This window comes from Rutilus rutilus, assembly GCF_951802725.1.
Source record: "Rutilus rutilus genome assembly, chromosome: 2".
NCBI lineage: Eukaryota > Metazoa > Chordata > Actinopteri > Cypriniformes > Leuciscidae > Rutilus > Rutilus rutilus.
The window spans coordinates 14,651,913-14,665,783 of NC_140210.1; the positions used below are offsets into that span (position 1 = coordinate 14,651,913).

The 13,871-nt window shown below is 38.4% G+C and overlaps 2 protein-coding genes across 3 annotated transcripts in view; one reads left to right on the forward strand and one right to left on the reverse strand.

Moving 5' to 3' along the window:
* Positions 1-13,871, forward strand: part of lrba (LPS-responsive vesicle trafficking, beach and anchor containing) — a 257,927-nt gene that overhangs the window by 160,490 nt on the left and 83,566 nt on the right. For both annotated transcript variants that reach the window (XM_084402975.1, XM_084402976.1), the window contains exons 38-39: positions 2,802-2,942; positions 4,901-5,037. In XM_084402975.1, coding sequence (XP_084259101.1) covers positions 2,802-2,942; positions 4,901-5,037 — 278 coding nt within the window. The remainder of the gene's footprint in view (positions 1-2,801; positions 2,943-4,900; positions 5,038-13,871) is intronic.
* Positions 5,920-8,091, reverse strand: mab21l2 (mab-21-like 2). Its single transcript, XM_084402981.1, has one exon. It carries the CDS (start codon positions 7,758-7,760, stop codon positions 6,681-6,683), a length of 1,080 nt encoding a protein of 359 aa, XP_084259107.1. The 5' UTR covers positions 7,761-8,091; the 3' UTR covers positions 5,920-6,680.

Here is a 13,871-nt window from a genome sequence, read left to right on the forward strand (position 1 = left end):
CGAATGGACAACTGAAAGATACTTTAGCAGTTAAATAGCATTGCTGCTCATAACATTGATGTTTGTCTGCCCGTCTCCTCCATAGAAAGCTTGTGTCTTTTCTGCTGACCCTAAATTTGTTGCGGAAGTGAAATGAAAGTCTCGGGCAAGATCTCAAGTTTTCAAACAGTGCACAAGGGTCATATCTGGCTGTGATTATCCTCATGGCATGTGGAAGAAAGTCATGATTTATTTATTTATTTTTTAAGAAACTATTTTAAGTAATTTTTAGCAATCCGGTATTCTGATAGGTGTTTTTGCTCTATACTTAGAATTTAAAAATGTAACATTTGGACTTGTAAGGCATAGCAGTATATAATCTTTTTTTTATAACAGACATGCCCGAGCATTTGAAAGAAACAGCGTTTCTCCTTGATGAATATAGAAAGGCTTGCTTGCAAATTATTTTCGTTTTCATCACTCAGAATATATCATCATATCTAAACTTCTCCTTTTGGCACGCACAATTGCGATCATTCATCGCCAGCCAGGAAACAGTGGTAGTTTGGTAAGATATGTATTTATGGCTGGAAAGCACCATCTTTTCTGGAGATTGATTTGGCCAGGTGGGGCCTACGGTGTTGGGCGAGTGTAAATACCTGAAGACTAATGTCTCTGTTCCTGTGATCAATAAGCACCTCCCGACTTCACTCCTGGCTGCACTTGTGTTAAAAACAAATTTGTTAATTCTGACAATTTAATTGCTTTGCCTCCGTAGTTGCATATAAATGAGCATTTGAACCTGCACGGAAAAGGGAAACAGAGCTTAAAAGTGTAACGCAACTGCACGTATTTACATTAGCATTTGCTGAATGAGGGGAATGAATGAGCTATTTAAGTAAAGCTGATGTATGAATGTAATCTTACAACATGGGTTTTTGACTCGTTCGGGGCACTGGTAAATTTGTTCTTCAGTCCATTTTTTTTTTGTCTACTAGGGATCCAAAGTTTGATTGGACAGCATTATTTAAGTGGATGTGCAGAATGCATGGATAATGCGACAACAGAGGTCTCATATAATTTCAAAGCCAAAAGTAAACTTCAAAGGAAGTGCTTAAAAAAAAGACAGATTTGTTTTAAAAAATAATTGCTAGACTTCCAAATCTACTTATCTTTTTATTGTGATTCATTTTCATGTTTTTTTCTTTCTTTATTCTTTTTACTGTCTGATATCTTCATGCTAATATTTGTTCTTTCTTCTCTATATGCTTCTCATCAGTGTTAGTAGCACTCATCAAGTTATTACATTAAAAATGCAGCTGGACATCACAACGTTTCCTTGAAAATTGTGATTTGAAATAATATATACTGTAGTTTTATTTTGGGTTATGTGTATTCAACATGTTTCGCAGTTTGGCCTGCACTGTCTCTCAAAGAAAGACTTGTGAAGAAGTGACTGCATTCATAGCTTCAGACACAATAGTAAATATGATTAAATGTTATTGTGGCTGAATGCACAGAAGTAACACCGTTTTTTTTCTGTCACATCCTTGTGTCCACTCGGTCTGCTGTGAGCACACGGGCATGTGGTATGTATTAGGAAGCTGGTAGTAATTTCACCGCTGCTAACTACAAATTCTCTGGGGAGAGTTAATTACAGGAAGACCGTTCTAAATATCAGTGCGCCAGCATACTTTCCATGACAAGAGATTTCTTTGCTCTGCTTTTCTAATGGTTTAGGGCTCTATTTATAAAGAGTTGTCTCAGGGTTTTGCTTCAAGTGCAAATGCAAACCCCCTCAGGTGATGTATCTGGAGACAGGGGTCAGAGGTCACATGGCTCTGCATCCACACAGTTCTGGACTGGACTCTGTGTAGCTCCAGTAGGCCGTCACCTCTCTCCGTTTACGTAGATGAAGGATTGCCTTTGTTTCTACTGTAGACCCATTTTTGCCCCTCACTTGGGAATGCAGTGTTCTGTAAATGTTTACAGATTACCATTTTTCTTAAATAATCTATGCGGAACCTCAAGTCATGTTCTGTTGAAATCAGTCAGGGCCACTCCTGATTTTTGTCAGGGGGAAGCTTGGCATATGGAGCAGAATATACGTCTGGATGGGCTTTCAGTTTAATTGCAATTCAAAACGACTTAATGTTAACAATTAGATCTCTTATCAGATATTAGTTATTAGATTCTATAACATAATCAAGCACATCCTTTGTACATTTTCTTTACTAACTGAATCATAAAGTATATCATGACATGAACACTGTCATCTGAATGCGTTGTTGTTTTTCTTCTTAAAATGTCAATTATCAGGTAAAATGACTATTTTGAAAGAAAAAGAACTGTGTTCTAAATAACCGTCTGGATATTGTGAAATTTCAGCTACATCGTTTATGCAAATCTTATTTTAATCAAATACACTATGAATTTCTCCATGACAATTCACCATCATTATGCAAATGAGCTGTTTTAATATTCTGACTATTAAAATAATGCAAGTGATGTTATATGTTAAATGTTATAGATCGGATCCAAAAAAAAAAAAAAATGAAATAGCGGCTCGTATATGGTGTTGTTGTCATGTTAACTTGATGCCATTTCGGACATATTATATATTACACCCTATTAATAGTGTTTAAAACGTATAGGCTATTTATTCAGTGTTTAGAATTTTAATATAAAATAATCATATCCCTACAGGCTATTTTAAGCTTTTGTGCCGTCAACTTACCTGAGTAGGCTACACGTAAACTGACAGTCGTTTAAAGTTTTTGCGCGGTTACGCTTGAAGGAATGTGATGTTTTGTTTTGTGCAGCTCCAGAGGAGGACGTGCTGAAAGGCAAACAGTCCATCAGGAGTTCAGTGCTGGGGAAGCAGAACTCAGAGAGTGAGCTGCTGTTGGAGGACGACGACACTCTCTCATCCTTGGAGGAGAAAGAGTTGGAGAACCTCACAGGTAAAGAACAGCCGCCTAGCGACGCACAAACTAGAACGCTCCTGTCTTCAACGGCACGCGCGTGTTATAGAACGATCCTGGTCAAATAAATGAAGTTCTCTATGCTGGGCGCGCGCTCTTAGCCAGCACCGTTGATAACGGCAGCGTTCTGGTTTGTTTCGTTACGCTCCAGCAGTGTCACCCCCCTTCTCTTCAACCGTTAATAGGGGGATCACACCATTATCTGAGGCAGTCCTCTCATTAGCTGCCTGTGATCGGGTTAGATTTGAGTGAGGGCTGAACAGCGCTCGAAGGCCCACAGTCTTGACAGGAGTCTGCAGTGAGCTAGGGTATAAATCCCTGCTTTATAACAACTAATAATCAAATTATTTGGACTACGCTGGTTTAAATAGATGTGTTAAAATATAAACGAAAATTATGCTTAAATTTGTTCTGCATTTATTATTAGCCAAACAACACACTTGTATTTGTATCTGCTCGCTGTCGGCCAAACGCAGAAATTTTGTTTCTTCCGAAAAAAAAAAAAAAAAACGCTTAGCCTATATTTTTCAATGGTGAGGTAAAAATAGATATCTCTTAAAAAAGAAAAAAAGATTTTAATTACTATTTTAAGCTTTTAACATTGTTGAATTTAAAGTACGAAAAGCATGAATGACATTTAATTATATTAATACAATTATATTTTTTAGTTGGTTAGGCCCTAAGTGGTTTGACGCGGAATTCGCAAAAGTGTAGCTACACATTAATAATCTGTTCATCCGAGAATAGCCTAAATCGGATTTTATTTAATCTATTTTGACTCGTGTTGTTTTCGTCAGTAACGGGTTTATAAATGTTTGATCTCATTTGGGCTGTCAGTCTGCCCTATATGCCTAATAAAAGACAGTCTCTCTCAAATAAAGTGCAAATTATCGTGGAGATTGGCGTCGTTGCTGATCATCTATTTAGCAAGCTGTTTGATTCCGGTGTAGGCTAATTGAAACGTGTTCCGGTTTCGAAGGGAGGAAAAAAACATGTTATTTCTCAGCCGTATTACATACTGATGAACTTATCTGATCATGCCATGCGTCTGTGAATTGAAGGGTGCTTGGGGAAATCAAACACGGGCTTCTGGTCGTGCTGACTGCAACGGCAGTTTGCAAGCGCAAATCCGATGCTTTGCGCATGCAGAGAGGCAGAAATTCCCCAGAGCAACCCTTCAACATTGTCATGCTGGCATAAATTAAGATTGATGACAGATTAAACCCAAAGCCCGCAATCAATGAGCGCTGATTGACAGCGGATTTCAGCGCTTTTTTGACATCTAGACTATAGGCTACCATTTCAATGACAGATGAAGCGCTTAAATGTGTCATTGTGCGCGGGATAATCCTTTTTTTTTATTTTTTTTTTTTATGAATCTGCTTTAAAATATATATTTTAATTAAATCGTTCTTGATTAATTGTTAAATAGTCTAAATTAATAATGAATGCTTTAGCTATTAGTTTACATTTAACAAATCTTCATTTTTTATTTTTTTTCATGGTTCAGTTGCTAAACAGTAATATTAAGAAAGTTGTAATATTATGAAGTTATATAGGCAGCATTACTTAATTTACATTGGTAAGATTTTATTATTATTATTATTATTATTAATTATCATTATTATAATTTAAAATTGTGCATGCAAAAAAGATTGAGCCTAAATCATGTCTTTTAGTGCTTTTGAAGTTATCATTTGACTTCAACCTTATTATCCTAAAATGACTGTAGCTTTACTTTGGAGACTTTTCCCACCAAGCTTATTAAAACTAAAGATGTTCTATCAGGAAGTCAATATGCGCCCTTGTTGAGTTTATGTGTTCAAGTAAACACTTTGTACTCCTTTGAAATGGTTTCTATGCCAAGGGCATGTAGAGGGTGGGGGAGGCACACACACACACACACACTAACCGCTGTGCTCTTCTGTGATCTGTAGGGCCTGTTAACCTGAGCACCAGCGCACAGCTGGTTGCACCCGCTGTAGTGGTAAAAGGCACACTGTCCATCACGGCACTAGAGTTATACTTTGAGGTGGATGAAGAAGACCCAAGTTTTAAGGACATTGATCCCAAGGTAAGAGGGTTTCTCATCCAAAATGACTCCAAATGTCCCATGAGATGTGCACACTAAAAATGTGTGACCAGCCATAGTATAACCAAGGTCCTTTAATGTGTATTCGCAACATCAGTGGTTAAACTACTGTACCTTTTCCATGCAGAGTTTGTGAGTATTAGCTATTTGTGGTCATCTTATCATTTATCATAACACAAAGACAGAAAAGAGTGCTCTCTTTCCTCATAGCATGTTGCATGTTTCAACTGTTCGTAACATGGGTCAAGGCTATTGAAGTTTTACTTGCCATCACCATTGGCTTATAACTGAGGTGTGCCAACGAAAATTCTTACTATATTGAATGCTTGAAGAGGAATAAATTATTCTGAATGCTGGATTTGCTTGGACTTTTGTTTTGCCTGTTTATGAACAAAGTAGGCTATATCAACTTTCAGTATTTCCTTAATGTCCTTTTATGTTTATGTTTTCAATAAAGTTGTTTTCTTAAAAGCTAGATTAATAATAATTGGTTGTTTAACAGAATTGTGAGCTAAAATGGTTACTTTTCCAGAATTAAACAGCATATCTGTTTTAGTAGATTATTTATTTATTTGTTTGTTTGTTGCAAACATTGTCTAAGTATTTATTTCAGAAGGCTTTTTAATTTTAATAAGCTGCTGTTATTTTTATAATCAATAATAAAATATACGGTTTCTTTTTCTTTTTTTCTCCGGGGATTTCCAGAGTGAACTAATTGACTCCCAAGAATGAGCCTATTATTATTATTATTATTATTAATTCAGTCGAGAAAAAAGCAGTGTCTTTATTTAAACATTTTTATATTTTATGTGATGCATATTTGGTTTTTAATCAGTGAAATTAAGTAGGCCTGCTGTTGTTGTAGGCTATGTGAGAGATCGGTTGTTTACGTTTTATTTTTTACATTTTATTTGGCAGTGTACGTGGTCTTGGCTGTTTTACAAATTGCTCTCCATTATTTCAATTTTTTTACGCTAAACTAATCTTTATTTTGTTGCTGGTGTCTATTTAATAAATCTCCGTTTTATCTCAGAGCAACAGGCCACGCGTATTTTCTCAGTTTCGTTTTCTACGAGTTCAACTGAAAGGCCAGTTCACAAATACACACTGTCCTAATATTACTTTTGTTTATAGCGAAGACAAATCACAAAACTATAAGCTTAGTTATGCATGCGTCTTATGCTTATGTATTGCAGTCCCATTAATGTCAAGAGTTTTTGTTTTTGAATTAAGTAATGACAAATTGCCAAGTTTAAATTTCATCGTGTCATGATTTTATTACACGTTTCAATTTTTGATCACATCATGAAAAAAATTGAACTTGGCACGCTACATTTTGTAATTCGCAATTAAAGATCTTGTGCATATATTTAAATAAAATTTTCACTATGTGAAAACAGTTCAAACAAACAACAAAATCATTACACTTAGTTTAAAATGTACCTTCATTTCTCTCTCCTGCAATGTCCCGTTGGCAAAAGCAAATGCTAAGTTTTGCAATCTTAAGTTTTATTTTAATCTTTCATTATTCAGAGAGCACCACGATCACATTCTCTCCACTTTCAGTGTTGTGATCTCAAACGTCCGTTAATATTCACCAACAATAAATGTCCTCCTTTTGCATCTTACAGTTTATCCAAACTTTTAGCGTTGGTAAGGATTTCTCTGGCCAGTCTCCAGGTCTGTTTGGCCGCTGTCTCCAGGGCTGAGTGTGGTTTACCCTGAAACAGGTCTAGATTGGGTAAGAAGTAATGTGGGCACCGGCGGCACTGCAGACAGGAGATGAGCTGCAGCAGAATACCGTTCAGACGGTCGCCGAGGCACGACTCGTCCCAGTCAGTCTCCCGCGGGTGTTTCTCGCACTCGTACAGCAGCAGGGTCTTCATGTGGTAGTTATTGAGCGGCTGTCCCGGCAGCTCGAGGTGTCGGTCACGGAGAGTCTTTAGAACAGAGAGGCATTTCTTTCTACAGCCCGACATCAGAAGCCTGTTCTCGGCCTCGGCGAACTGCAAAACCCAGGCGTCGCTTTCCGCCGAGCTCTGTTTCCCCGTTAACGAGTAGCACTCTTTAGAGAGGAGGTTAAAGCCCTCCGCTTTCACCTCCGCCACCCGGTTCGGCCCGGGCCACGGGATGTGAGGCATGGGCCACTGAGCTGCACTTCTAGGCCAGATGCCCGTGCACTTGAAGGCCGGGGTGATTTGCACCACGTATCTCTCCCGAATGCGCAGTTTCACTTCGCTCGTGTCCGCCACCATCTTAACCACGTCCCGGTAGCTGCATTTATCCACGGCCTGGGCCACAAGCGTTTGGAAGCGGGAGCGGATCTTTCGCGCCGACAGATAACCGGAGGCGGTGATGAACTCCACCCACAGGGACATGCTCCTCTTACGGCCGTCGCTGAGTTTGAGAACCGCGCAGCCCGGCAGAGAGCCGTCATCCACGAAGTTGAAGACTCCCATCTGGTTCAAGTAAAGCACGACTTCAAACTCGTTGGGTGCGATGACCTCCATGCCCTCATAACGCGCGTCTATCTCGCTCAAGGAGCTGATGAAACGGGGCTCCTGGACCTCCACCTCCTTCAGCACATCCGACACCACCTTACACACCTCTCGTATGGTCTTGGCGATGGCCGCTTTGCGCGTCTGGCATCTTTCGTTGTAATATTTATTGAGCTGGTAAACCAGCTTTGCTTGCGTTGCAATCATATTGGGGCACAGATCCGGACTGTAGACCGGAGTTTCGCAGTACGCCGATGGATCCAATGCTTACCGGTGGAGCCAGAGGCACAACTCCCAGCAAAAAGAAAAAAAAGGACGAAGTGATGAAGTTTGCGCCCACAGCGGATAGACGTCAAATTTGGACCAGGAAACGGATGGATGCAACGCAGTGCGACTTTTCCAACTCGACTTGAAAAGGTTTTAAGGTTCAAGTTGTTGCCAGTATCAGTTGAAGTATAAATCTCCGCGCGTCATGTCATCATCTTTTTCACTTGTGTTTGCGCATGAAAACTGTGCGCCAGTGTGCAGTTGTCCAGACTCAGCCGTGAGTGTTGGAATTGTTTAGTTTATGAATGGTCCTCTAGCTGGAGTGAAAGGGGGACGGGCATCTGTTCCTGGCCAATCAGCGAGGGAGCTGTCAGTGCTGTTGGCCAATCACAGCCTCGGTGCGCTGGAGAGACTCTCTCCTCCTGAACATCCAGCGCTCGAGATACGGCGCCTCCAGGTTAGGCTATACAGACAACATTAAGAGCACACATTTCACCTTTTACTTACTTTAACCTACATTACAACGATTTTACATGTTTGGTGATTGTTATCTCACTGTAGCCTACATTTGATCGTAGTATATTCGCTGAAAATATGTTACAATTTGAATGCTCGCTTGTTTGGTGCGATTGTTATTTATTTTTGATTACTTTGAATTCAATTTTGGTCTTTAAGAATTGGCTGCTAAACGATTTGTGTAAAAGAGAGAGAGAGATTGTTTTTGCCATTGTAAGGTTGTTGACCGCGCACTGCTGTTGCATTCGTCCACCGCCATTTCACCCTATACTCAGAAAGATCAAATATGCATACATGTGTGTGTGTGTGTGCTCATGGTCGCATGGTCGTTGAGGTGTAGCTTCTGTAATATTGTAATAATGCCGATGGCGCAATGATCTAGATTGGTTAACTTTTCTAATTCTCCGGTATGTTCATATTTATAATTGCAACATTTTATGCGGGTGTTATAGACTCTGTTGAAAACTATTTTTTTAATTTCTCGATTAGCGACTATGGTCAGTAAAATATAATAAACATAATAAAACGTTTTTAGCGACTGATGTGTCTTTCGGGTTATTCAGTGTTATTGTAATTAGATGACAGTGAGCTGCTGTAATGAATTGGGGTTTAGAAACGCTCCAGTGCGGATGTAGGCTATAAGCAACCTGCACATGTGTTATTTACAGAATATATTTACGATTTAACTTCTACATGCACTTGATATAAGGAGAATAAAAGCACGGTTTTAGAACAGAAAGGAACAAAGAAAATAAAAAATAAATAAAAATATGGCTTGCAGTTAAAGCTAGGTTCGTACTTTTTTACTTTTTTAAAGAATTGTTTTTTTAATTAGTTTTTCTCTGTATTTTTTGATGCAAGAAATTTTGTGTCATTTTTCTTTTTTGTGCGTATATTCTCTCTATTCGTTTTGCTTTTAATTACCTTCATTGCCGCGGCTTTCCGTTCGCTCGCTATATTCATTGCTGTCATTAAAATAACTTTAAAAATAACTATTTTGTTTCCATCTGTTTATCTCCACCGTTGCTCTGTTCTCAGGAGTCAAGTGAATCTGAGCAGCATCTCTTCCAAAGCATAGCGTGTTAAGATGAATAATTTAGAGAGGAGAGATTGTTTGGCGTGGTAATTGAAGTCTCTTATCAAGCCAGACTTCATGTTGTATGAGTTCAGCTCTCATCACAGTTGTCTTAACGACAGGCTTACGAGGAAGTCTGCAGATACAGCGCTGCGTGCTGTAGGATGCGTTGCACTAAATGAGGCCGTTCAAACTATCGATCCGTCGCGACTGAGTGTGTTTTTACAGTGAGAGAAGCGAATGTCAAGAGTTTGTGTTGTTAAGCCCATCTGAAAGCCCGCGGGGTGTTTTATTTTTCGCTCGAGTAAAACACTGTTTGCTAGAGTCACGCTGAGCGAATGCTCTTTCGTTAAAGAAACTTCACGGTGTTTTATTTAATTACACAAACATTGTTTTTGCTCCTTAACCAAGTGAAACAACATCACGAAATCAGACGCCAGGGGATGATTATTAATATTTCTACAGCGACGTGAATGTAGGCTAGAGGATTTTACATGATTTTTATAAGTTTAGTTTTTAGGCCTATAGACCTTTATGTTGGAATAAAATCATTTGCAACAAGTAATTGATTCTCCAGTCACCTTATGGTTCATTCTTTCGTATATCACCTTGTTCTGTAATGGTAAAGAAACAACTTTAGCAGTTAAATAAGTGAAATTGTAGAATGCTACATGTTAAATAAATCATGTCTAAGTTCAGTTTTGTACCTGTAAAAAAATATATATATATATATTTTTTTTTTTTCACTAAATAATAGTGAAATTAAATGTTTGTCTAAAATCAATTAGGGTTAACACACTTTTACATAATTTGAAATGAACTTACCTTAGTGCAGTACAATTTTGCTTATTCAAGAATTAAGCAAATTAATCACTTAATCTTTTAATTACTGTTTTTAATGGATTTGTTTATCTTGTCTTTTGAAAAAGTGTTTTGGCCAATTCAACAATTAAAGTGATAAACAATTAAATTCAAGGTGATCTTTTCTGTCTGAAGGTGAGAGGCTATTATTATAGTAATAGTTTCCTATAATTTCATTAATCAGAGTTTGGCATGTGGACGCATTGGTTTTATTTACATAAACTGCCAAAAAAAATTGACACCTATCTTATTTCCATTTCTATTTTCCAAACATTTATAGCATCTTCAACATGACATATTTGATTATGATTAGTTGTTGCGCCCATTCACACAGAAAATTTGAATTGCCCTTACTATTTTCCTTTATTTAATTATGCATTAAACAAATGATTGTTTATTAAATAGCTAAGCAAATTTTAGCGTAAATACCATGAAATGATTCAAGACTTTTCTTTTTTATGATTTTCATTTCCTTTGAATCGTTTTATAAAGGTTGAAGGCACAAGGCTTTGATTCACTGAAAGCTCAGCAAGTGGTAGAATTTCAGATTCTTCTAACGCTAAAGTGCCGAAAAGTGTCCTTGAACCTAATGTACACTTAGCAGATCTGAATAGAACCGTTTAAAAAAGCTCCAACACAAGGAGAAATGCTTTTGGGCTCTTTATCTCTTTTTTTTGAAAACATTCCGTATTATCTGGAGACCAAAAGAGCTTTGGTCTTAGTGAGCAGACTGAGCGAGAAGATGAGAGAGGCACGGTAGAGTGGAGCCACTCCTCTTTGATCTGATGACTCCACTCTGATCCTCTCTACAACACTGGACAGTGTCTGATAAGACTCTCTCTTTTTCTCATTCCTTGTGTCTCTACATCTTGAAGAGGCTAACGTGATTTCCAGGTCATCTGACCTAGTTAGAAAAGAGACAGATAGTGTTGGCTGATCAAAGAAAAAAGAAAAACACTGATCCGGATAACTTCAGGGGCACCTTCAAAACTAAGACAAGCTCTTTTGGGTTTTCCACAAAGTATAGATTTCAGGGCATATTTAAACAGGAAAAATGTCGGGGTGGCAGATACTGTCCACACAGAGCCAAAACGTTCATCTCCCTGTCGTCCCATCGTGCTTTGTCAAATTTACTCTCACTTGCTCTCTTGTGGAAATGCATGACTTTCCTGTATGTGACGGATTATGAAATTATTTGTCCTGGGTTAGTATTTTATTCAAGTTCTTATTTGCAGTTCTGGTATATCCTTAAAGATGTAGTATTCCTGTGCGGGAAAGTGCATGAAGACATCCTTGGTGAATAAAAACATGACTACATTGTCCTCCAGGCTCATTTAGGAGGAAAGAGAAAAAAGTGCAGCATTTTTTCATTCCGTCTCGGCTGAAGTTAGCATGTTATGCTCTTTCATGTCAATGATAAGAGGGCTAGAATGTCAGTTACAGATGCTTTTAGCCTGTAGTCTTTTTCTGCCCCACAATGGAAACGTGAGAGGCAGCAGGCCAAAAAGGCACACCGTCTTACCCGCGTTTCACACACATACAGACGGCCCCAGCTGCATTTGCCCCTAGGAGACGGCCCCAAACAAGTCAACCAGTGGTACTAATTGCTTGGCAGGCCTTTCCGCATCTGCCAGGGAGATCTGGTGAGGTCATGGAGCAGATGGGTGTCTCTCTGTGCCCCTCACATTCACCGTCTGCATTTGATGTGTTTTAGGATTTTCCTGATCAGACACTCCCCAACATGGGTAATGTTGTACCCATGGTTCTCTACTGCTCTCAGTGTTATATATTGCTGTGCTGTTCTAAAACATTTTGACATTTAGAGCTAATCAGCCCAGAGTTCAACCCCCAATTCATTTTTTCCAGAACCAAATTTATTTGGAAAAAGAGTTTTTCAGACAAGCTCTAAACTGAATCTGCAGTAAATGTTTTCCCAATAGCACTGCGCTACATTGCTGTTGCGTGAGTCCAGTTATCATCTTGGAAATAGCAGCTATTTAGCATTTATTATAACAATTTTTGTATAATGATCAAATTATGAATTCCGGTTCATTAATCAACCTAGAAATGGGATGCTAAATCAAGTGTGTGTGGCAGTGTAGGATACAGTATCCAGTGCTGCTGGAATTTTACTAAAAACAGTATGCATCCGCAGGAATAGTAAAAATGAAAGTGTGGTACTCTGAAGTAAAATTTTCTAGGGTGCTTTAACTTTGGCATGTATGGATGTCACTTCATTGTATGACAAAATATCAGTTTGTTTGTTATTTTTTGTAATGATAGCACAGACATACTTTTCAAGTAAAAAGATTTTACAAAAAATGTATAATTTTTTTGTATTAGAAGTATTGTTGAAAAACAATACATTTAAATCAGTATTGTTATACTAGATATATTTATACAAATCAGGACACCTGTGTGAACTGAAGGAGAACTGACTTGATAAAAATCACCTTGACACCAGTTGGTTTGAAATTTTGTTTTATAGTACAATGTAATCCATACGTTCAAAGTGTGTTTATGCATACTTTTTGGAACCAATTTCATGAGTATATGTTTCACTTGAAAGGCCACCAGATTGAACAATAATGAATTCTATGTTTTATATTGTTTAATCCTTGACTTCCCACATGTTTGCTTTATATAAAACATCCTCCCAGATTCGTACATTGCTTTTCGCTTCAGGCAGTCGAGTTTCTTCTGAAGGACAAGCTCCGTTCACACCTAATTGGGTAGGAGGAGAGGAGGGAAGGTGGGAGGGATGTTACGTAGTGAAAGTATTGTTACGCTTGTCCTACAAACATCCTGGAGTGGCTCATTGCTCCACACACACACACACACACCCTCCCTCCTCATTTGGTTGCCACAGACGACCTTCGACTGCTGCTGATCAGTGTCAGGTTGTCCGGAGATTTTATTGATTTTTCAGTTAGGCGCAAGTAGTTTGCACAGAGGCAAACAGCCAACCATAGCACCTCTGTCACTATCAATGAGCTGGAGTAGAGCAGCCATGACTGTTGCTCATATCAGCATTTGTACACGGTGTCCTGCTGGAGTCGATAAATTAATGAGTTGTACAGTGAGTTGAATGATGAGGGGATATCTCTCTCTCTCTCTCTCTCTCTCTCTCTCTCTCTCTCTCTCTCTCTCTCTCTCTCTCTAGAGTACTTTATGCCCATCTACACAGTAGTTACCAAAAGTCTGAGACCACTTTGAAAATCTGGGATTCTATATCCCAATTTAAGCCTGGAGATAAGATGTTGAAAAAAAGGTGTGATGTTAAATGTGTGAGAAATATTCATCTTTGTGTGTTAGCTTGAGTTATTCTGATATAATTTGTAATTAGAAAAATGCTAAATAGCAGCACGTTTAGGTCTCCTCTTCTTCACAGTTTTCAAAATACTGAAATTATATTTGGATGTGTTTTTACCATCATTCAAAGCAAGTTTGAATTAAGTTATTTCTAATTGACCAAATTCCAAGAATAGAATTGTACAAAGCATTGAGGTCCAGTGCAGATGAATGAAAAAGTTTTGAATCACACTAAAATAATGAAGAATTGCACATCATGACCTGGATATCACTAGTTCTCATCTCTT